Source organism: Sinocyclocheilus grahami, unplaced genomic scaffold, assembly GCF_001515645.1.
Source record: "Sinocyclocheilus grahami isolate Dianchi unplaced genomic scaffold, SAMN03320097.WGS_v1.1 scaffold1.1, whole genome shotgun sequence".
Lineage (NCBI taxonomy): Eukaryota > Metazoa > Chordata > Actinopteri > Cypriniformes > Cyprinidae > Sinocyclocheilus > Sinocyclocheilus grahami.
This window is the reverse complement of record NW_015505180.1, coordinates 2,775,989-2,801,437: the sequence shown is the minus strand read 5'-3', so window position 1 is coordinate 2,801,437 and position 25,449 is coordinate 2,775,989. Positions and strand designations below refer to the sequence as shown.

Sequence of the window (25,449 nt, the reverse complement as noted above, 5' to 3'; positions counted from 1 at the left end):
AGGGAAATTTGGCATACGGTGCGTATATATTCAGAGAGATGCATGTGAGAAAAGTGATTAACATTTTAATGAATTTTCTATATGGCAAGTAAAAAGTGTTGTGATGGTAAACTTTTCGAGGTCTAGAAATGTGTCATGTTTTTTGATAAATTGCCATTGTACAAAACCATGCACATTTGTTTTGCCTATGGATTAGTCAAGAATTATTAAATGAAGCATTTTTTCCAAAATAGTAGCTGTGGGGTAAAGTATGTCAGATACTTTGAGGTAAGCTTTGTCAGTGGATTAACTAATGGTTAGTGTAAGCCTAGTAAGTCTTGGCATATTTCCCTGAAATTGTTTCAGAATTGGAATTAATATGGAATTATGGAGTAATGATTGGTTTTGTTTGTTCAGTCCAGGGATTTTTTGTAAAAATTGTTTTTCCATCACAACACAGCTAATCTAACTCTCCTGTACAGGTTTTGATTTCCTCTCTGGCTAGAGTGTGTATACAAAGGATAGTGCTGAATCCTGTCAGTTGCTGACTGTGTTGGTCCCCTATGTCTCACTCTTGGCCACTGGTGTACTGCTGCATGACTAAACGCACACCGGTCTGACCCAAACATCCACTGCATTTTAGCAAACAACTTCTGTTATGGCTTGGCTTTTTACATCCATTTAGGAATTGCTAAGTGCCTGTTTATAGCATGCCTTACCGACGGGTAATGTGAAATTGTGGTGTGATTTTGAATAATAGATACACTAACAGTCAAAATATTAACACTAGACCAATTTATATGAACTTATAAACCTTTTGAGCTAAAGGCTTATGATTAAACACATTGAATTTTGTTTTGGGAAAAAAAACAGTGATAGAGAGAGAAAACAACAACATTAAAGTAAAAATAAGTACAGTTTTAATTTTACTTAAGTATGAGGCGGGAAAAACTTTTTTAATGATTTAAACTGACTTTTTTACGCAAATTACCCAAAATATTATTGCTTCTTACAATACCACTTCTTTTCACACTGCATGAAGGGAAATCAATTGTGAGAGGAGTCTTCAATGTGCTTGTTGTGAGAAGAACTATTTGTGTGACACACATGACTTGCCACCCATGTAAAGCATTCCAAATCAGTCACTTAAGGTTCCATGACTGTTACAAGCTGCCTTAGAAGGCAGCTGCCTATGTAGACAGTAGGAAGCAAGGCAGCTCACTCAATTTTTGAACAATATGGAGGTAGATGAGAAAAAAGAAAGAAAAGGAGAGAGTTGTGGGAAACAGAAACTGATCGATCCAATGAACTCTCTACCATCTTATTAAGATGTTAATTGACAGGCAAAATTGGCAGCTTTGCGCAGTTGAGCTGCAGATTGTGAGTAGGAGGATTTGGGTCTGAGTTCAGAACTGTGAAATGGCCTATGGCCCTCAGGGAGAAACTTTAAGGTAAAAATCATTTAGATCAAGGTGGAGGACAAGAAGAAAAGATCAGCTCGTGAGGGGAGCGAGAGTGAAAACAAACAGATGAAAAGGAGGGGAAGTGTCAGAGGTGAGAGAAGATAAGAGCATGTGTGATGCCGCAGGAAGTAAAATGTGGCAAGGAATGGGAGGAGAGGGTTTTTGCCCGTGGCGGTTGGGAGGCACACTAAAAGTGCAAGGAGTGCAGGGAAGCCTCGGTAATCATCCAGCTAACGCCGCAAGAGCTGTGGAGAGAATTAGGCATTTCATCTTCTACCCGACTGAACGCTGCCATTATGCATACATACTCAAACAGCTCTAATTATGGATCTATCACTCCGTGCCAGCTCGCTATCCTCTGTTCTCTGTGCCAGGGCGTCTTCCTCCCTGCTCGCACTCAATGACTATCTTTGTCTCGGCGCATCTCTAACAGAAGCGCACGCACTGAACTTCATTATTTTCCCCCACCTACAGTATCTCTTTCTGCTCTAATTATATCAGTTCTGTTCTGAGACATTGGAGATTCAGCTGCAGTGAATTGAATGCAGTCCCCCCCGCAGTAAGCAATCGGGAGACCAATTGCTGTCTGCCTCACTCCACGTCCCTTTGACAAACACATTATTATGCTTCAGCTCACCCTCAGGCCTCTCTTGCTCAGACCAAGACTGTAAACACACTCTCAAGAGCCTCTTTTATCTGTAAAATGCCTATTCTTAATAATAATTTCCCTTTTTTTAATCAAACCCTGCTTTGTTTTCCCACCTCAAATGTTTCACCTCGGGCATGTCTTGTCGGATTTGACACGCGTCACGGACAAGGACGGAAACTGCAGTGTGGAGTCATTTGTCTCATGAATGCATGTTGAATTACCATCCCTGCATTTTTTATTAACGTCTCTTCCAGTAAGACTCTTCAGCTGTATCTGGCTTGAGGCTACAGGAATCATTCTCTTCCTGGACTTAACGGACACTGGCTCTCTTTCTGAGCCTCAAGACAGGAAGTGTGGCCAATTTTTTGATCTGCTTCAATTATATTTAAAGCAGCAAGACCACAAGATCTAGTTTGATGCTGACAGGGTGATGTGTCCGCCATTGTGTCCTTCAAAGTTTTTCGTGACATTCTTATGCAAAATCTTTATTGAGGCTGAAATGGGAACTGCCATAGGTTTCGAAATGAGTAATAGACTGTTTGTTCCCGTCCCACTTTCTCTCTCGCATTGTGTCTATCTCTGTCCTTTCTTCTCTGCCTTCTTGTAAAGACTTAATAACCTGGCCCTAGTCTTCAGTGTCTCTGAAGACTCCATATTAGAACCTCCCAGCCTTCAATTATACTGTTGTTATGCTTGGAGTCAATCTCCCACCACATAAACCTGCCAGCGGAGCCCTGCTCATCCGTCAATGAGAGGCGTGGAGGGGGGTGTGGGTGACCGGCCAGACACCTTCCTCAAAAAAGAAAGCGCATGCCAGAGAGACTTGGGCGTGAATGGACAGAGATATTGGTGTTTTAGAGGGCGGTTTTCCCTTGTCGTGCCTTATTTATGACTAAGACCACTGCCAATAAACATGTTCACATTATATCAGGGTAATAGGGAGATAAATCCTTGGAGGGTGGTCTGGGGAAGGACTTAGAGAGGCCCTTGTAGACCACGGGGCTGGGTAGCTATTATGAAGGTGAGGGGGCTCTAAATGGGGATTTAGCGACTTGAATGTAGGCTGAAAGTCAGGTCAGTGTAGGGCTGCCCTCAGCGGAATTAGCCTGCGTTTTACGCCCGGCATTTACTGATGACTTTAATATCTGGAGGCTGTGTGGGTGGAGATATGAGGGTCGGAGTGTGAGTGGAGTGTGTGTTTTACTGTCTATGCTGTTTTTATTTAAAGCTATAATTATGCATGCGGGTGGTGTATTTGTTTATTTGGCATGTTAAGATAAGTGTTTATGCTTACCAGCATTGGTGTGCTTGCGATGGTGTGCGTTTTGAAGTATAATACTAAGTGTCTCCTGTACTGTAAATATCCGGTATGAAAGTTAAAATGAAAAGGGGTTTATGGCTCAACCTCATGCCCATACAAAATATTACCCGACTGCAGCGCATCTTTAAATTCACACTCAGTATTCAATCTGCATTCCGTAGCCGCTTTGGTCCCGATAGCACCGCAGTTTGTATTCATATTACAATAGCCGCCTGAGCACTTTGATCGCCCTGCACTGCATAAATACCACTCTGCGCCACCTCATTGGTTTCTTTCGTAGTATCCAAAAGACAAAGTTATAGCAGTCTTATAGATTGTAGTCAGGGACATGGAGAAAAAAAACACACTGTAAAGTTCTTTATCCTCTTTCTCTCTGTAAAATTACATCTCTTTGTCTGCTTGAATTAACAGTACTCACTTTTATTCTTTTTGTAGATAGCTTCTCAAATGATCTATAATGGCTTTTTTTAAACTCTGCCCCAAAGCAATTCAGCCATGCTAATGAGCTTCAGACCATGGTTATTGGCCCGTCCTTTCAATCTAGGAGCTGTCAAGATGGATTTTGATGCTAAGAACAGGCCCATGCCCATTTTGAGGTTTTGTTGGTCTCAACTTAGGCCTAACCTAAAGGAAACACTCTGAAAGAGTTGTCTGAGAGACTTGTGTCAAGGGATAGTTTTTGGTTCATCTTATTTTTTGTTTGATTTTGACCTTGCAGTTTGTTGTTTGTTTTCCTGCAGGAATGTCCTCAGCTGCTTCCAGCGGATCGTATCCTGGTTCCAGTAAACGTAGTGAAACCCATCACCCTTCGGGCCAAGAACCTGCCCCAGCCACAGTCGGGCCAGCGTGGGTACGAGTGTTTACTCACCATACAGGGCGTGGAACAGAAAGTTCCCGCCCTCCGCTTCAACAGCTCCAGTGTACAGTGCCAGAACACATCGGTAAGACTGTGTGTGTGAGTGTGTGTGTGTGTGTGTGTGCATGTGATTGAGTGTGTTCAGTAAACGTTTCAGCGAATTTGTCTGTGGACACAAGGGTACTCTCAGAAACAAGGCCCAGAATTTTAAGCAACACAAACAGTCGTAGACGTGATAAAAGCGAGCGGTTGTTTGGAGAGAGCATTTGTGTGAAAGCAGTTATTTTAGTCACAAGTGCGTTCTGTCCTGAATATTTAGTGCATGTTTGCTTGTTCTCCTAGCATCAGCAGTGTAGGGATTTTGGAGTCCTCTCCACTGTGTGCTGTGATGACTTACCAAAGGATGAATCTGCCAGGAATGATAAAAATGCTCTTCTAGCAGAACACAGCTAATAAATGTCTCTCTCTCTCTCTCTCTCTCTCTCTCTCTCTCTGTCTGACTCTGTTCCCATGGCTACAGTACTTGTATGATGGGATGGAGATGAGTAGCCTCCCTGTGGATCTGACGGTCATCTGGAACGGAGACTTCAGCATTGACAACCCGGCCCAAAACAAAGGTGAGGGCTCTGATCCGGCAGCCCTGCTAGTACCCCTGGATTCAGTCTCTATAGCAACAGACTTGCAGCATCCATCCCCTGACATCCTGGTGGAGTTGACTGCTGATAGCCCCTGTTTTTGCTTAACTTCTTCCTCATCTCTTTATTTCTGTCTTTTTTGACCTTCTGTTTAACTAAATATATCACAATATCTCATGTTCACACCTCTCATCTTCTTCCTGTGTGTATATTTTTGCACCACATAGAAGGTCAGAGACATTTTGTAGCAATTAGATCTACCATAGTCTTTAAAATTGACCTGTGTGTGTACCCACCTGTTAGACAGCCAGTCAGAGACCTATAGTCAGAGTCAGCTTTTGTTTGGCCAACAAACACCCTCTACAGAGAGGAAGAGAGATATAATAATGACAACTAAATATAATGAATTAAACTCAACCCAGTACAAGCTGAAATCGAGTATGAAACCTTGAATAATTTTCACCCTAGTCTCAGTCTCAGACATCACACCCATGGACTGTTGGCTGAATGTCTGATGCATAAATCACACAAAATGGGAAATACTTTGGTAGTTTCAAAGTCTTCATCTGATTGGTTGAATTGAACGCTAGATTTTCAAACATATGTGAAGTTCACGGCATAGATTCTTGACCACTGAAGACAACATTCTTGAATGAATGATTTATTTGTTGCACGCCAATCTGTTATCTCAGCTTTACATTTTCACACCCCTAAACATGAAGCTAAACAAAACTAACTGTGATTGGTTGCTTTACCTGTCAGTCAGGTGGCCTCTTGGACAGTCCTTGGCAAATTAAAGCTGATTCATTGGCCAATTAAAGAGTCCAGAACTTCTGCAATTATTCTGTAATTATTATTGTAATATTATAATTTATGAAAACAATATATGTAGTATTATTTAATTATATAATATTTTTGGGTCAGATTTTTGCTTAAAACAATTTTCCAGTGGGGTAAGAAAAATAAACTTAATCCATGGTATCACATCTTAATAAGTTATGCAATTTTGCTTCTCAAGTGATTTTCATCAAGTGGATGTTTAGATAGTTTAACTGGAAAACAAGACAAAAATACTGATTAAGAAAATGTTTTTTTGCACTTAAAAGGATGCTCTGGCCATTAAAGGAATATTCAGACTAATTGCAGAGGCAGTTTGAGCCTTCAAAGATTTTTAAACATGTATGCTCAATGTCAAGACAAGCAGAACATTTTCATTGATATAAAATGGGATTTGGACATGCCACTGCTTTAATCCAAATCAATGAACAGTTAGAATTTGTGTGAGTGTTATTAAAGCGCTGTGTGTGTGTGTGTGTGTGGGAAGGTTAGGCTAATTTAAGAGGGGAAGTAAAGTGTGTGAGATTTCTCCCACTAAGGGGGAAACACTCAGGGGGCAGCAGTTGATGGACAGATCATACAAGCATCTAATAGCAATTAAAAATGCCTTTTTGGTTGCCATGGAGATTAAACATAATATCGTTGTACCAGGGAGAGGAGGAGATGAGCAGTTATCTTCACAGCTGAGAGGAAGCAAGTGAATAGGGATTATATGATTTCTATTCTATATTCTATAGTACTTCAAGCCATTGCTGCAAATTACATCAGTATTCATTTTGCTTTGATTGATGCCCAATGGGTTTCCCAACCTAACTTGCCCTTTGCCCTCCCTGTATCCCCAGTGCACCTATACAAGTGTGACGCACGGCGGGAGAGCTGTGGACTCTGTCTGAAGGCAGACCCTCTGTTCGGCTGTGTGTGGTGTAAGGGAGAGAACCGTTGCTCTCTGAAACAGCACTGTCCTCACCCGCAGAGCATGTGGCTCGAGCACAATGGCATCAATAGCAAGTGCACGCACCCCAGAATCACAAAGGTAAAACTGTGCACCAGTCCACACACAAAAATAGACCGTAGCACAGAGTCCAAAAGTCTGAGATCACTAGTGGAAACACTTCTATTTTTCAGTTTTCTGATTTAATGTTTTTTAATCTAATTCATTTTACTTCACTTTTAATTATTATTTTTTTGTATCGAAGCTTTTCAATGTGGTCTCAATGTATACAGTATATATAGGTCACTACCCATGACATTGGGGGTCTTTCCCAGAGCCGGACTTGTACATTTATGACTGTTTAGAAGTGAAAAGATTCTCAAAGGTGAACTATAATTGCTGATCATTTTTTTTATTTAGAGTTAAGCTTATACTATCAGTTAAATCTTAAATTTCTGGGTTTTTGTCATTCTCAGTATAATATTATGTTCCGCAGGTACAATAGGACTCTCGTAAACATAAATAGACGTGACAGAAATGCTCAGTTGTACTCACTGACATATGCATGTTTTATGGTTAACCATCATTGTGAAGATGAACAGTTGATATAAACTGAAATAAAGCAAAGGAGGAACAGATGGGTGCACTGCTGAAAGAGATATGATGGAAGTGTGACCTTGGGCAGAATACTGAGGGAAGAAAAATAGCAAGAAAGTGGAAGGATGGAGACAAGGAAGAACATTGAAGCCTCTGCACCACCATCTCCATCTGTAGCGCCCCATCAAATTGATTGATAAACATATAGCGGGAAGGGAACGCTACCTGTTTGAGTGCCACAGGCTCTGAATGATGAACAGCAGTTGTGTCTGAAGCTTGTTAATCAAACTCAGAAACTTGTTGGCATGAGGAACAGCTCATTCACAGAAAAAATATAAAAAAGTACTAGAATGAAAGTATGGAATGAAGTAGATAAGCCGTAGTAAGCCAATGAGATCACTGCTCAAAATCTTTGTACGCATCTGAATATATTAGAAAATCGCATGTGTAAAAATCTATTAGAAAAGTAAAAGCATGCCTATCCTGAATGAGCTGCACAATTATTAATGTCTGTAGTATAAACTGTGATTTATGCAGTAAAGTTGAATACTTAGAGCACTAATTATATCCTAAAATCCAGTTCATTCTGCAAATGTACCTAGATTTTTACAACCGTACAGTCTGTAGTAGTCTGTAGTTGGTCACCACCACTTTAAACAATCACTTCATTGCTTTGTTTGATCATAGCTGAGGTTCTAATTGGCAATTAACACATTGAAAGATTGAAATGGAAGTAAGCCAAACGGAGCTGTGGGTATTGTGAAGGGAAGTCTTGGACTGAGCTCCTCTATTTTTATTCCATCTCCAGATCCGAGCTTTCCTCATGTCTCATAAATACTCTCACTCTCTCTGATTATCACTCTCGGCGTCTTTCTTTCAATTGATCGGCTCACAGATCGTAATGTATTCTAATGCACTATTACTGTGACATTGTAGATGAGGAATCTTTCGCTGACATTAGTGATTAAATATTTTTCCTCCAACAACCGTTAATTAGCTTGTCAAAGTCACAAATCTAATCAACTCCCCATCTCCTAATGAAAAGAGACTACTCTGTTTCTCTCTCCCGCTCATACTCATTTACACTCCTGCTTCATTCTCTCAGCGGAAGGTTGCAATTTTACAATGACTTTCCAGTAAAGTATGAAAATGGGTCTGTTATTTCATTTTAAATAATCATTTGGTGTATCTTAAAACTTAAAGTGGTCCCGAAAAGCTACAAGTCCCTAAGGGCATTGTACTATCAAAGACATTGGTAGTATCTTAGAAGAGGAAGACTATGATTAAACTGGATTACTGGAGAGATAAATTATGATAGCACTATAATATTCCTTAAAATGCTTTGTCCAGACAGGGTGTGTTCATAGTACACTGGCATGTTTAAAATTTAAACACACAGTCAGAGCCTTTGGGATATCAATATTCCCACAGTACTCTGAAGCCGATAAAGAAACTGTGAAAAACTTGACGCTCTCTGCTACAATCAGTGCAAGTGATGGGTTAAAGGGAAATTACCTCTCACCAGGCTGCTAATGAGATCTCTGACCTAAAGTTGGATCATTATCTGGTAGGAAATAATGACAGAGCCGGGATGTTAACATGTCTATATTCCCCTTTGGGATCCAACGGTCCCTCGTTTTGCCAAGATGAGGAATGAGTGTCCTACATTTGGCCTAATAGCCCAGCTGTCAATACACTTATGAGGCCCGACCTCAGACAAGTGCGTCCAGACTGCCAGAATATGTTTGATAGGCTAGGTGTTGATGGATAGTCACTCAATAAAAGAGCTGTTCATCTTGTGTGGTTTCAGCTAAACACTGACCTTTGTTATTCACAAGTACATTTATTCACAAATGCATTGTGGGAATGAATTGCATGCTAGCTTTACTCCTCTTTCTTTCCCTCCCTCACATTTCAGTAGGTTAGGGTTTCCAGAGGAATCGTACACCAGTTTTTATTTTATTTATTATTTAAACTGTTATAAACCCACTGATCAGAATCAGAGTTAGAAGAATGGTTTATTCTGATTGGATGGCTGGGTCTGTTATGACTATATGGATCTTGCTTATGGCATTTAATAATATCTTCACTGAGCAGACATAACTCTGTCTTCATTTGACATCACAAGATATGTTTTATGGCACATGAATTGCCAATTAAATTAAGTGTGATTTCTTTTTAGTCGGGATCTTGCTTATGGCATTTAATAATATCTTCACTGAGCAGACATAACTCTGTCTTCATTTGACATCACAAGATATGTTTTATAGCACATGAATTGCCAATTAAATTAAGTGTGATTTCTTTTTAGTCGCTACATTTTAATGCACCATAAATGTCTTCCTTTATGGGTTTAATGGATCGGCAGCCAAGTGTTTCTTGTGTTAATTGTATAACACCAGCAAAAGCATGAAGATGCGAGTGATAGCACTGTGCGAGTGCATTACAGATACGTTAGCTCTAATCAGGCGGATTTGGTACTGCTTAGCATACCTAGGAGCAAAGAATAAAAGGTGTTTGATCGCCTGACATGCACAGATGAAAACAAGCATCCTCGTGCACGCCTGTGTTTATATTCCAATCTTAGCAGCATATGATTTTACATGCTGGTGTCGGCATATTTTCTCCCAGACGCCAACTCTGTGTTCATAAATTAGCATGGCTTTGTTTTTGCTATAGGCAGGACTCGGCTGGCTCAGCTGGCTGTGCGGCTGATCATTATTCACCATAAGCATGCAGGCTTTGCTGCTCTGACAGAGAGCGGCCCAATTATCCCACTGAACCAAATCACTCACAGCTTCTCTCGCTGTTGCCCGCCCCTCACACTGTCTCACAATCACTGACTCCTGCAGGTGCATGAAGGAATCGCTAAGTCATTCTGCACTTCCTGTTGGTTCGTACCAACGATGAAGATGCCAGGGGGTGTGAGAGTTCTCCATGTTGTTTCTTATTTCATGGGAATGATCACACTTCCTTATGTCTATATGGCGACTTGTCTACAGATCACCCCACTTCGAGGGCCGCGTGAAGGTGGAACACTGGTGACTATTCGTGGCGAGAACCTGGGACTGGAGTTCAGTGAGATTAAGGACTATGTGAAGGTTGCAGATGTGGAATGTACGCCAGTACCCGAGGGATATATACCAGCAGAACAGTAAGTGTCTAAATTTAGGAACACTTTACAAAACACTTTTTATGTATAGCACTTTCAGGGTTTACTATTGTACCAGGCCAGATTTGACATTTAAAATTTTTAACCTGGATTTAATGACTATCTGTGCTAAATGATGTCACCTCCCTTGAATTGCCTTAATAGATTTGTTTTTAGTCTCTAAACATTTGTTCTTTACAGATGCAGCCTGAGTTAGCATAATGCAGGCCTGATAAATGTTGCCAAGAACCCTGCGTCTTTTAAAAGTGCCTGATATGGATTGGCAGTAAACACAGAGAACGCATTAAAGAAACTTTTAATCCGAGGTCAGGACAGCAAAAGATAATTATGCGTTATTTGGCAAGCATTTGAGAAAGCCCTGCTGACAGCTTGAAAATTTCTCCAGTATTATTGTCCTGACCTGAAAAACCCTCTTTTTTATTCTGAATTTCTCTGCTGCAGGTTGCGGCAGCACAAGTTTATTATTATTATTATTTGGACGCAGTGATTAGCTTCTTATTGTGATGCATGAGAAAGTTTGATACCTGTCATGGAACAAGGAGGCAGATTAACTCATTCATATTAACCTATATGATCTCATGCCTATATTATTATGGCAGAGACTGACATTAAAGTCTCTCGTGTAAAGTTTCATAAATGGTTTGCTTGTTATTGTGGAACTGTTCTGGTCGACTGATTGCGTTTGTGTGTGTTTTACAGGATTGTGTGCGAAATGGGAAAAGCGGAAAGAAGCCAGTTTGCTGGAAATGTCCAAGTGTGCGTTGGAGAGTGTCGTCCCGAGTTCATGGCCAAGTCGTCTAAGTACTACTACTTTGTGGTGAGTACCTCAGCAAATCACTGGCTGTAAAATAACCCCCAATGAACTGCTGGTCTGTCTACTATGTTCTGAATCATGTCTGTATAAATACAAGTCTTTGCCACTTCAGGGTTTAAAGTGCTTGGATTTACTGTTATGTCTCTAATAAAGAGTGAACACTTTGGCCATGTAGCCCTGCCCTGTCATATCAGCGGGCACTTGACCCCACCAAATGTTCAGTCAACACCTAGAGAGGCTAACCATAAAACTTACATTTTACTGCTGCTGTTGTGTAAGATTGTTTCCTCCCACAGAATCTTTTCCCCCTTTGCACAGGAATTATTGCGCTTATTTTCATAATGTAATTTACATTTTCTTGATTTACTAAAACAGTGAATAAACAAATGTATGCTTGAAGTTAGCTATAGAAAATAGTGTATACATAAACTCATAAGCAAGGCAGTGTAGCGTCTGGACCAATCAAACACGCAATATATATTTTGTTTTTATATTTAATAAATCCTCTGTACCCCCCCTCAGTTAACAAGCCATATGAGGACCCATGAACCCTTCCCCCCGAAATGCGTAACACCCCAGGAAGCTGAACAGGCCCCTTGTTGCATGGCAACCAACGCTGATATCACTGGGTTTGTTGGCCAAAAGAATGCAAAGCAGGGCAGGTGAATCATTTACCGTTATGCTAAGATAGAAGAATAAGGGTATTCTAAACCAATATGCTTACCAACTGAGAAAAAACTAAGAAGAATCTTTAGTTTAGCATTTATTGTTTCGGTTATACAATGCAATACATTCATCAGCATATTTATATGGTTGAGACCACATACATAAAGCGATTTTGTAGGATTTTTCATATCAAAAAAGGTCTTTCAGCCAATAGGATTCCGTGTTTGATAGGATTTTGCATGACACTGGCCTCACTCGTTTTTATATCCATCCTACACTTTTCTCTTGCTTCTAGTACTTCCAGCGCACATGCTGATATAACACCCATAATCAGATTGCGATCCAGCCATCCAAATGAATTAAGCTGCAGTGTAATTTTTCCAGTTATATAGCATTTTATAGCAGGTTTTATGCAAACATTAATAGCTTTTATGTCTCATTCAGATGTAGTAATTAGATTATGTGATTCCTGGGTGAGGAGGGCAATTGGTGTTCTGAGAAAAGGAGGTGATAATCAGATTGGGAAAAAGATACAGAGGAAAGAAAAACATGAGGGATTGCTGCCTCACCTCTGTCATGTGATGTGTGTGCTTGTAAATAATTCACATTGGTTTTTTTGACCTTGATTTCTACAGATCCCTAGATTGTCGAGTTTAAAGCCAAACCGAGGGCCAGTATCTGGGGGCACCATAGTTAACATCACCGGCAGCAACCTGGACGCGGGCAGCAATGTGTCAATCATGTTCAAAGACCAGAAGTGCACCTATCAAAGGTAGGGTTGAATGGAAAGGTACAGAGCATTGCCCTTTGAGATGTCATCATCCTTTCTGGTTAGTTTGCCAGTCATTCAAAGCCTCTGGCAGATTCAAACCACCAAAAAAATTCAATACTGATCTTAAGAGCTTGAGAGTTTCTGATCTTTAATCAATAACATCAATAGCCATCACTCTAGTCTTGCATCAGGTACAACCACAGTGTCTGATCATTTGAGCAGAAGATTAAATTAGGTCTAGTATGCTGAATACTCTATACAGCCACATAAAACCAACAAAACCAAATCTTTAATAATACAAAACCAATTAACAATGCACTTATAATGATAACAAAGGAGGAGAGACAATTTAACCTTTAAATTTTTTTTTAATTTAAAGGTTAATTTAGTTTTAATCTTTCAAATATAAAAAAAAATGCAAAGAACATCTATTCATACACTATTTATTTTCTTTTTGATGAAACAGGAGAGGAGGACAGTGGATAACATGTCGTTCTCACGCCTCCATGCAAGGCTACGGAAATGTGTCTGTATCAGTGTTCGTGGATAAAGCCCACATTCACAAAGATCTCAAGTTTGAGTATGTGGAGGACCCCACTATCACCAAACTTGAACCCGAGTGGAGCATTTTCAGGTGTGTGTGCACTACAAAGCCAGTTAAGACGGGGCTGTTGGGGAAACAACCCATAATGTTGCCCCAGAACCTGCGATGAGGGTGGAGGATCAAGAAAATTATTTCTATATATAATTTTTAATTTGTTCAAATTAAATATAATTGGTTAAAAGTCAATGTGTTGTTGATGTTAAACTAAAAAATTTTATCTTAAGATTATTTTAAGGAACTGCACAAAGTGAAAGTTAACAAATATGGTCTTGTTTTCACAGTGGCAACACACCAGTGACTGTGACTGGGACAAACCTGGACATCATCCAGACTCCTCTCATCAGAGCCAAGTATAAGAACTTGGAGACGGTCAACGTAAGTGCAAACGTTTTCCACAGTAAACGATCACTCGGCCTTCACCTAACCTGAGACTAGTGAACTGGAATGACCGTTAGCAGACTATTCCCCCTGCTCCAATCACCTGTGTCAGCTGCGCACCATTGGATCCAGGACAGTAGCTGCCTAAAAGAAGGAAATAAAGAAAGAGAGAGAGACAAATAAACAGACAGAGAACAGGAAAGCTGCCAGGTCTCCACAGCAGTGGCAGCAATGTTCCCTTTGTGCAGGAAAGAGGAGAATGCCGTAACACAGGGTGGATGCATAGACAAGGGTATCATGTTCCCCGTCTTTAGAATGGACCCACAGAGCCATGGGAGGCTGCACTCAGTGAGATCTGATTGAAAGGCAACAGAGACAAAAGATCGTAATGTTATCTTGTGCACGTATCTCACACATGGCCGCGTTTAGCATCTGGGCTGCGATATGATTAGGCTTTGGCACACTGCTCCTCAAAGCACAGCAGAAAAAAAGTCATACCCTACTTCGCAGTCTTTAAATGAAGTTGTTTGTTGGGCACAAGACGTCTCATATCCTTGTTTGTAATGCGATCGCTCATAACTAGTCTGAAAAGATTTTGACCAGACTTTGTGCTCTGAAAAATATGGTGACCTGAAATCTTTTTTATCTTGATAGTTCCACCTGTTACGAACTTCTATAGAAGTCTTTGTGTTAGAGGAAGTGAAGGTTCAACTGCCTGGCTGCTACAGTTTTGTGAGGAATCCAATTAAAATGACTGGAGATATCTGTAGGGATGTTTTTGATGACGAGTCTGCTGTCTGGGTTTTTTAACAGCCAACTGCAAAGCAGTGTGGGTTCACAAAACTCAAGGGTCTTGTCTGGCTTTTATTTATACACTTCAAAGTGAAAGTATATATAGGTTTGATTAAACCTATGCCATAACTTTAGATTTAATAAACATGACCTGTTAATAAGAAAAGTAAAAGAACTGGGCTGAGAAACACTGACTTCCTGTAAATAATGATGTGTACAGAATCAAATTAAGTACTTAAAGGCCTGACAACCGCATTGAGCTGCAGTATGTGTATGTGACCTATGTGAGAGAAGGAAGAGAGATGAACACAGACAGAGAGTCAAGGAGAGATGACAATGTCAAATCTCTCTCAGGGAAGCAAAGATAAAGTGCAGTTAGTTATCCGTTGGTGAGTCACCAGCACTGCAGGCACAATCAAAGTGTGGCCATTTTAAAAGTGCCAATAATTTAGTGCTGCTTTTAGTTGAGACAAATTATATGTAATTCATATCTATATATTAACCTGTTTTGTAGGAAGTTAAAGTTAAATCCAGGTCTTTTTATCTGGGCATAACTGATTAAAACAGCCTTAATTTGAATTATTGTTTGTAATGTAAATGCAGTATAGTTGTAATCTGAATCTAAATGTTTCTGTTTTATTCTGAATTGCACATGGACTGCAAATGACTTATTGAACGTTTCAGTGTTATCTATTTTCCCCTACCAGATATGTCAGGTTCTGAGTCCCACCACTATGCAGTGCATGGCCCCAGAGCTTCCTTACAGTCTAAGCAGGCAGAAGGAATTGCCAGAGAGACCTGATGAGTTTGGCTTCATCCTGGACAATGTTCAGTCTGTGCTGGCCCTCAACAACACCAACTTTATCTACTACCCAAATCCAGTGTTTGAACCGCTCAGTGTGTCTGGGGTCCAGGAACTCAAGCCAGGGTCCCCCATCATTCTCAAAGTAAATCAAACATTTACCTAAATCTCAGCATTGTTGGTCTTTTGATTGTCTATTGCAGTTGCTACATTTTGTGAATGTGAATTGCAGGGTAGAAACTTCCTCCCTCCAGCCCCGGGTGGCAACGGGAAACTGAACTACACTGTTCTGATTGGAGACAAACCTTGCACCTTAACTGTATCAGATACTCAACTGCTATGCGAATCGCCCAATCTGACTGGACGCCACAAGGTTCTGGTAAGTTGCTGAATACTGGGGCTCATATCCCCTTTTCACCATGAACTAATGCTTTGGGGACTTTGCGGTTATTGAACTTTCTGAGAGACTGACAGAGAAATAGAAAATACATCCCCAATAAGACTTATTAGAGCTGAATACCCTAACAAAACCTTTTTTTCTCAATGGGTACTCTGGGTGGCTGCTTGTTTCACTGCCTGCTTGTTGACAGTCGTAAAAGAGAAAATGCCACAGACCTTTACAACCATGAACTCACAAAAGGAATAGGGATGTGCCGATCCGATATTCATATATAATATTCGATATTCATATATAATATCCGATATTCACTACCATTTTTTGTCGGATCGGGTATTGGTCAGATAGGGCCAATCCAAATCCGAGATTGTGCGTATTATTCTGTGTTACTTCTGAAGCCATACAAAAACTTAAAGGGTTACTCCACCCCAAAATGAAAATGTTATCATTAATCACTTACCCCCATGTCGTTCCAAACCCGTAAAAGCTTTGTTCGTCTTCGGAACACAATTTAAGATATTTTGGATGAAAACCGGGAGGCTTGTGCCTGTCCCATTGACTGCCAAGTAAATTACACTGTCAAGGTCCAGAAAAGTATGAAAGACATCGTCAAAATAGTCCATCTGCCATCAGTGGTTCAACCATAACGTTATGAAGCGACGAGAATACTTTTTGTATGCGAAGAAAACAAAAATAACGACTTAATTCAACAATTTGTCTCCTCTGTGTCTCTCCGCATCACCGTAGCGCCATTTTGGAGAGTATCCACTAAATGCAAGCAGCGTACGCTCTTCTGTGTCAGCCGCGCTGCATGGATGCACTGTTTTCATTCAAATCAAAGCGTAAATACATGTAGAAACTGTATACCTTTAATGTGAGCTACATATGAATATTTAAGTCCTTACATTAAAGTTCACACAAACTCTTTTCTCCGCTTTGGCTGTCAGTCATTCGTTCAGCCTTTAAACCCTGGTCGCATTCCGTTACAACAGTCAGCTCGGTAAAGCTCTGTCCAAGATCATTCTGTGTTCCCATTATTATACTTGATTTGTAAATAAATGTCTATGATTTTGCAAAAAGGACTTTATCTTCTTGCCGGAGTTTAATGTTGTTTTGTTACTTGCTACCGGGTGTCTGTGAGAACAAAACAAGGGCGTAGAAAAGACTAGAAATTGATTTTTAAAGCGCACATAACCGAAATTTAAAACTGTTAAAAGAAAGGCTCAATAACTGTTGCACAGATATAATACACTATGCATCAATTTCTCTTCCCTTTGTGCTTTGCACTTTTTAATGCAAAGCGCTGTGTGCTGTGACTCCGTGTTGCTTCAAGCACATCATTCTGCACATCGGATGCGTACATTGTAAGTGCTTCATGGCGCACTGTATTTGTTTTGTCCTATCAAATCTAGCATATGTTGTTGCCTTATTAAAAAATATGCTATACATTTAAAATAAATGTATTTTATAGTATATTCTATATATAAATACATTCTAAATACGTTTTTCATTAATGGATTTTATAATGCAAATAGCAATGTGTAACATTTTACCATATGTAATGCAACACTTTTATTTGTTCCCCACAAAATATTGTTTTTTCACTAAATGTTTGGATTTCTAAAATTATTGTGCACTGATTTTTCTAGAATAACTTTATTTTATTTCAATACTAAGATTATGAATATACATATATTTTTTCATATTTATTGATATGATATTTATTGATATGATATATAAATATATTTATTTATTTTTCCTTATAGTGAAGTAGTCTGTATTTAGTAGATTGTGAAAGAATTATTATCAGTTCCACACATAGAGATATATAAATTCTACATTTATTTAAATGGAAAAAAAAATAACTTCTCTGATATCGGATCGGTATCGTTATCGGTCAATACTGAACCCTAGGTATCGGAATCGGTATCGGAGGTGAAAAAGGCAGATCGGAGCATCCCTAAAAAGGAATTGACACATTTTTCCCCTCTGCTGTTGGGGCATTGGCCTTACTATGACACAATGACATCAAATAAAATATAATTTATAGATGTAAATCTTTAGATGTATTTTGATCTTCTTCGAATGGTTGCTCAGGTTACTGACTACCAGATTTAGCTACCAGACTTTACCTACTACAAAGTATTGGTTTCATTCAAATCTTCACAAAATGTGCTCCATTTTAGGCACGTGTTGGGGGCATTGAGTTTTCGCCAGGTGTGGTCCACATTACCTCTGACAGCCCCCTCAGTAGCACTGCCGTTATTAGCATTGCTGGGGCAGGAGGCCTCCTCATCTTCTTCATCGTCATTGTCCTCATTGCCTACAAGCGCAAATCCCGTGAGAGTGACCTCACTCTCAAGCGCCTGCAGATGCAGATGGACAACCTGGAGTCCAGAGTAGCCTTGGAGTGTAAAGAAGGTAAGTAGTCGGGAAGTGGTTTAAAAAAGGGATGTCACTCCAGATTATTGGTCAGAATTTGCTCAAATTTTTACAATCCATTAACAAAAATCAGAATACTTCATACATACATACAGACATACACATAGCAGTATGTAGTTTAGTGATATCAGCCTATTTGTTCTTCATGTTTTCAATCTTCCACAGCATTTGCAGAGCTGCAGACAGACATTCATGAGTTGACCAGCGACCTGGACGGAGCTGGTATTCCATTCTTGGACTACCGCACATACACCATGCGAGTTTTGTTCCCTGGCATCGAAGAGCACCCTGTCCTTAGAGACCTGGAGGTAACCTAACAATTTTATTGATGCAAAAATGTTTTGTGAAATAACACATTTGCATCCAAAGGGCCCTTTATTGAGTTTCTGAGATGTACCTGAATATATTTGCATATTCATATATGCATGTAATTACTGCACATTGTACCTGTATGAGGAACAGTCACAATAATGGCTGCTAAGTATATATATTTTTCTTTCTGTTTTTCGATTCTGAAGGAATAACAGCACAGTGGGGTTGTTGGGAATTAAAGCTGTCACTATGCTGTTTGTGTTTACCCTCAGTAAACAAAAGGCAGCAGCTCTCATTATAATCTACATGCATGCTCTTTCTCTTTCTCTCTCTCTCTCTCTCTCTCTCTGGCTCATTTTTTTCTTAAAGTAATGAGCTGCTCTCTGATTCACAATCAGTCTTTCATTAATAACAGTAATGACATGCTACTCGACAGTTTTTTTTCAGAGTGTGGAGAACAGAATTAAAATCTAACGCAGGGTACACCAAGCTACGGGTTATTTACGCCCTGCTATGACAGTGATGGACAGTTTTAATTGTATCACACACATTTTTTCAGCCAACATATGAGCCATACCTTACCTGCTTATGCCAGCGGAGCTATATCAATTAATACTTAATTGGAATAAACGTCCCCTCTCTCTGGAAAAGTTTATTGTAAAATCACAGCTAATGACAGGAGCCGTCTCGAGATTCTGACAGGTGTTTAATGATTATTGATGAGGCAAATTACATCAAATGATGTCATGAGGTCTCTGCATGGTTAAGTGTTTGTCATCGGGTATTCTAAGAGCACAATGAATGCATCTTAACCCAGTGAGCAGCTTTTATTACATGTAAACTGTTCATTTGTATCCTGGTTTGTTTGGCTTTAGGTTTGTTTTTTATTTGTTTAATGTGTTTGGTTCTCTTCTGTTTAAATGCCTGTGGGTGTTTCATTGGACACTAGCAGAGGATGCCGTAGGCCATATGAGAGGATTGAAAAAGCTTTTCAGTCAATTAAGCCAAGCTGAAGTTTAAGTGAGCATTCTTAAACATGACAAAAATAAAATTTGACAGTTGTCTTGAGTTGCTTAGTTATGAAGTGAAGGCTACTTAAAGTCGACATGAAATATGTCATTATTGGATGCATTTCTGATTTAAACGAGACATTCAATGAGAGAAAAAAAATATAGAGTAGGACTTGGTTTTAATTTATCAAACAATACTAATAAATGTAACAACTGAAATAAAACGACTTGCACTAATAAATTGTGCAAAATAAGAACGTATTAAAATATTTGAAAAATAAGAAAACAAATGGTGTCAATTTTGATTATTTATTTAATAAATATGCTGATGAATTATCACATTCAGGTTGTGAAATGTCATCTGTTTGTAACCACTGTTTTCCTGTTTTGTGTTTTTATTTATAAATTTTTTTCTGCAGGTGCCAGGTTACAGACAGGAACAGGTGGAGAAGGGCCTAAAACTGTTTGGACAGCTTATCAACAACAAGGTTTTCCTGCTGTCCTTCATCCGAACTCTTGAGTCTCAGAGAGGCTTCTCCATGCGAGACCGCGGCAACGTCGCCTCCTTGATCATGACCGTTTTGCAAAGTAAACTAGAGTATGCAACGGATGTGCTCAAACACCTGCTGTCTGACCTCATTGACAAGAACCTGGAAAGCAAGAACCATCCCAAACTCTTACTCAGAAGGTACTAAGACACATTGCACATGAAGAGCCATCTAAAAAATCTAGTCCTGCAGTCCAATGGGTTTTACTGATTATATATACTCCTCAAGTGTTCTCAATGTTCTAAATTTTGGGATAATTTCAATCTGCCTGATTCTAATTAGTAAACTTCATAGACAAGAGCAGATGACCTCTGTGAATTGTCTTTCATACGTGGACTCTACAGTACACTGAATGGGAATAATTGCATTTGGGGACTCAAAATGCACACTTTCTCCCCCAAATATGTAATCCACTGACATGCTCATCATTAAATGGTAATTAGGATTAATTAGTTTGAGATCCAATTAACAGTGCACTAAAAAACTACTGAATATAGGGAGATATGTGGACCTCAATTCCCCATGCAATCAACTCCTTTGTATCTCTGTATTCTAACAGCATAGAGGACAATATTATTACTATACCATATAGATTTTTCTCCGCTCATTTGAAAACTTCTAATGTTTCTTGAATTTTTCTTAATGTTCTAGCAATTGATTTGTAAGGTTTGTTGTCTGACACTTCTGATATTTTTGCTATTTGAAACTACTGTTCTGAAAAAATAGTGCTTTCAGAGCAAAATCAACTTCATAGACAAGAGCAGATGACCTCTGTGAATTGTCTTTCATACGTGGACTCTACAGTACACTGAATGGGAATAATTGCATTTGGGGACTCAAAATGCACACTTTCTCCCCCAAACATGTAATCCACTGACATGCTCATCATTAAATGGTAATTAGGATTAATTAGTTTGAGATCCAATTAACAGTGCACTAAAAAACTACTGAATATAGGGAGATATGTGGACCTCAATTCCCCATGCAATCAACTCCTTTGTATCTCTGTATTCTAACAGCATAGAGGACAATATTATTACTATACCATATAGATTTTTCTCCGCTCATTTGAAAACTTCTAATGTTTCTTGAATTTTTCTTAATGTTCTAGCAATTGATTTGTAAGGTTTGTTGTCTGACACTTCTGATATTTTTGCTATTTGAAACTACTGTTCTGAAAAAATAGTGCTTTCAGAGCAAAATAATGACATGGATTACAAAATTTTAATTATGTATTGGTCAAAACAAGCTTGCTAATAGCGATAGGCTGATCATGTAACTACAAGAGGAGCTCCCTGACTGAATCATAACTGATTCAACACCCTTGATGGCAGGCATGATTAATTGAAACAAGTGAAGGGAAGATTAATTGCATAAAGACCTGCTGTACATATTAACGGTGGAAAATAAAATAGATTTTTCTTTGTTTCAGTCAGGCTTCTGTCAGAAACAAAACCAACCATGTCACCTTTTTGTATGCACATGAAACATCTGCACTTTGAGATGGATGTCTGCTACAATGTCCCATCATGACCTGTAGTCCAGTGGCTCTCAACGGGTTTTGCTTCAGGTTCCAGATTCAACATAATACAAAAATTATTTATTTTATACAAATTATCATTAAAATGAAACACTGACATTTATTAAAATCACCATGGACTGCTTAGACCCAACGATATGCAAAAATAGTATTTGTTTATGTTGGGTTATTTGTATTTGTTAATTTTTGGTTTGTGATCCTCCAGATGAGAAGCACTGTTTTAGTCCATATCTTTCAATGGATTAGACCCTTATGGGTATATAGAGCGATCTTCATCACATGGAACCTGTCTGACCTCCAGCACCTGATACACGATACACGACACAGAACACTGGGCCAGAACAGAGAAGCTTAATCTGTTGTCTGAGAATAATTTTCTCATCCTTGTCTCTCTTTCACTGCATGATTTCTAAATCTGTGTTTAAAATGCAGAGAAGCAGGACATCTTTGGCAGAAGCCTCCAACCAGCTTTCATTTCCCCATTTCCAAGAAAGCGCTTGCGACGGCTGCCCCATCTGTCCAGCCTCAACCTGAGTTCACAAGCACACACAGGCTAACTAACTAACAGGCAGCTTCTAGAACCATCTGTCGTATTTCTCCTTCTCCCTCGCTCCCTGCAGCCCACTCTCCTCGTCTACAAATAAAAATAACCTCTCAGATCATGTAGCCTGTTTTCTCTATATGTATGGCATCAGTGAAGTCTCCTATTCCTGCATACGCTCGTACACATATTATTACTCAGACATTTACTGACCAACACGTTCGTACACACTTTCATACACACACACACACACACACACACACACACACACAGTCAGGCAGAGCTAAATAGAAGTCCTGTGATTATTCTCTGGGGATAATCCTTAGTGAATGGGGACCATGGTTACGCAGCAGGACCCAACAGTGTGCTGAGCGGACAATCTTCTCCACGTGAGGCGGAGTGCGAAATTGAAATTATTCCTGGCTTCAAGCTGCGTTCTTCAACACATGTGCATTAAAGAGGGGGGCATACCGGGAGTTTGTTTCAGTAGACGATTGTTTGGTTAAGAAAATAAAGCCTATGATGCTGCAAGGTAAATAACGTCAGCCCATTGCCAGCTTTTAGCTGAAGCATAGTTTCAATTTCATAGCAGGCTGAGACTAACTCTCAGTAAAACCTTTACTCAGTCAACGCCACCGCTTAGCAACACCGTTAAATCTATGAACTTGTTTACGAGATGAATTTTTCTGCATACAACACACATTTGCAGTGCAGTATCTGTCATAGAGTGACAGTTCTCATTTTTGCAGGGTCTCTGGAATCATAAACCACTCTCAGGTCCTCGATGTTGGCAGAGCTGGCTGTTCACATCCATTTGCAGTGGCAGAAAGCAGCATCAAATGTAAATGGCCTTTGCTGGATGCGAGAGATGATGAAGAAGATATATGGAGCTCTTTCCTCTCCCTCTTCCTCTTGTTTATGAAGCGTAGCTCCAAAGTGCCTCTTTGCACATTCGGCGTGGAGGAATCCTCCAGCAGATTTTACTTCGTTCCACGTTGAAATGGCTGCTTAATCAGGGGGAACTAAGCACCAGGTGCTGCCTATATCCCATTCCTCACCGCTGGATGGGCACACTTTTCCTGCCTCCCTAAACCAAAGCCAAACAAGCACTTGCTCTCTGTGCCAGTGATATGTGACGTAAGGATTTGGGGGACAGTGATAGTTGGTTGCTCTTGGCGCTGTGGCAAAGTTATGGAGAGGTTGTGCCAGGATTGTCTGGCAGTGAGGCTACTTATTCCCCCTCCGGTGAGCCGAGAGGTAACACATGATATGGGTAAGTGAGTTTATGGGGTCTTGCCAACAATAATTACCATCAAACCAGCCGATAGTGCAAGAAAGAGAAAGCTAATGGGAATAACAGTACACCAAGGCGAAAAGGTGGCGAAAAGCTGTTTTCTTCCTTTATCTGTTTTTCACCTACAGTTTCTCTTGTAATTGGTCCAGGCATTGACAACAGTCGGAGTGAGGATGATTACAGGGCAGTGTTAGGATGGAGATGAAAGGAAAATGAAATGTGACCCTGTTGACCCCTGGACCTGTCCTCCTTTGGCTCACTCAAGGCAGTGGCTACAAAACAAGGTCCACTAATCCTTTCCTGGTGTTGCTCCATCTTAGCGGGCACATGCAGGCACACATACATGCACATGTACACACGGTACTGCACAGCGGCAAGTCTCAATATGGCAGCGGGACAGAGGGAATGCTGGTGGCAGCTGGGATACAGGGAGGCAGAGGAGGCGTAGATGCACACACATCACAATGCTGTAATCCTGAAATATTGATGCTCTGTGCCCTGGCTCATTGCAGGGCGCCTTGGCAATTCACCAGCTCCCTGCGGCACACACAGGCTGGAGACACCGGATCTATGTATATTGAGTTTCACTTTGTTATAGTTATTATGTATGTACATCTCTCATGCCAGATCCACCCTCAGCCACCTTCTATTGTAACGGGATCCATTTCAAGCTCAATGGTCGGACTGTGGGGGGGAGGAAATGTGTCCGGTTTAATTCCAGGACAGAGTAGGTTCACTTGGCATCAATCCAGCCGGATCATATTAAGGCTTTTAATTGTGTTTCTTGTATTAGGGTCTCGTGGATTATTGTGGTAATAAAGACAGCCTGCAGATTGGGGCTATAGATTCCAGAGCGCAATTCATGTTCCAGCAATTGCATTTGTTTAACAAAGTCCTATTCATTAGGAGACACCGTCCATTGTGAAGTTAATTTTTCATGGTCATGGTAATCGCATTTGTGCATGACACTCACAGTGATAATCGTGGCTTTGTGCTGTTTTTATTTATTTATTTATTTACTCTGTTTATTTGTTTGTTTTCCAGAACAGAGTCTGTGGCTGAGAAAATGCTCACAAATTGGTTCACTTTTCTGCTATACAAATTCCTCAAGGTAAGTCCGTGTTCTGTGTGTGGATAAGTTGTGTGTGCGTTAACACATATTCCGGTCTGGGAGGCCAAAGTGTAATAATTAAGAATCAACCATTAAAATTGCTGAAGAATATTCAGATTAGTGGTTGGCCGATATGCAAAGAAAAGAGATCAGTCACCTTCAAGGTCATTTGGCACATGCACTGTTGAGCACAGAGGAGTCAAATGAAGTCCTGCGGGAGCATTGGCAGTGATGCACTGCAGGTGTTTGACAGAGAGAGAGTGTGTGTGTCTTGTGTATGAATATGTGTAGGTGTGTATGTACATCTGTATGTGAGTGTGCCTGCATGCACTTTTAAAAGGGCCATATGATGTTGCTAAAAAGAACATTATTTTGTGTATTTGGTGTAATGAAATGTGTTTATGCGGTTTAAGGTTAAAAAAACACATTATTTTCCACATACTGTACATTATTGTTTCTCCTCTATGCCCCGCCTTTCTGAAACAGCTTTTACAAAGCTCATCGGTCTGAAAAGCGAGGTGTGCTCTGATTGGCCAGCTATCCAGTGCATTGTGATTGGCTGAATACCTCAAGCGTGTGACGGAAATGTTACGCCCCTCACATACTGTGATGCTGTGTCCCGGCGTGATGAGACAAAACCAATAAAACCCATTATAAACGAGGCATTTGTTGCATCCAGTGGGGACATAATTACAGATTATAATGACTTATACTGTCTTTTTAAGTGTAGTGTTGCATCGCGCCGCATAAACATAAAACCATGTCTGCATTTGTGATCGGAGTGAAATGTGAAATGAAATGACAAACAACAAAAGCTACTCTACACTGCTCAAAACTCGCGTTTGAATCGTCAGTGGCAAATTCTTTAAATATGAAAACGTACTTACAGACTGTGAGTCAGAACAGCCGGCATTGTAGTCTACTCTACTCTACCAGGATCAGGAAACAGCCCTCCATAAAATGTGCTGCACAAATCTGAATATTTG

At 40.0% G+C, this 25,449-nt stretch overlaps 1 protein-coding gene across 1 annotated transcript in view; it reads left to right on the top strand.

Annotated features, from left to right (window-relative positions):
• The window catches only part of LOC107592200 (plexin-A4-like), a 246,564-nt gene that overhangs the window by 199,749 nt on the left and 21,366 nt on the right, over positions 1–25,449 (top strand). The window contains exons 10-23 of the mRNA XM_016281641.1: positions 4,153–4,353; positions 4,789–4,885; positions 6,583–6,773; positions 10,271–10,422; positions 11,140–11,257; positions 12,556–12,692; positions 13,159–13,326; positions 13,578–13,671; positions 15,174–15,413; positions 15,501–15,647; positions 17,852–18,086; positions 18,273–18,415; positions 19,849–20,117; positions 24,397–24,463. Of these exons, the coding sequence (XP_016137127.1) occupies positions 4,153–4,353; positions 4,789–4,885; positions 6,583–6,773; positions 10,271–10,422; positions 11,140–11,257; positions 12,556–12,692; positions 13,159–13,326; positions 13,578–13,671; positions 15,174–15,413; positions 15,501–15,647; positions 17,852–18,086; positions 18,273–18,415; positions 19,849–20,117; positions 24,397–24,463 (2,259 nt within the window). The remainder of the gene's footprint in view (positions 1–4,152; positions 4,354–4,788; positions 4,886–6,582; positions 6,774–10,270; positions 10,423–11,139; positions 11,258–12,555; positions 12,693–13,158; positions 13,327–13,577; positions 13,672–15,173; positions 15,414–15,500; positions 15,648–17,851; positions 18,087–18,272; positions 18,416–19,848; positions 20,118–24,396; positions 24,464–25,449) is intronic.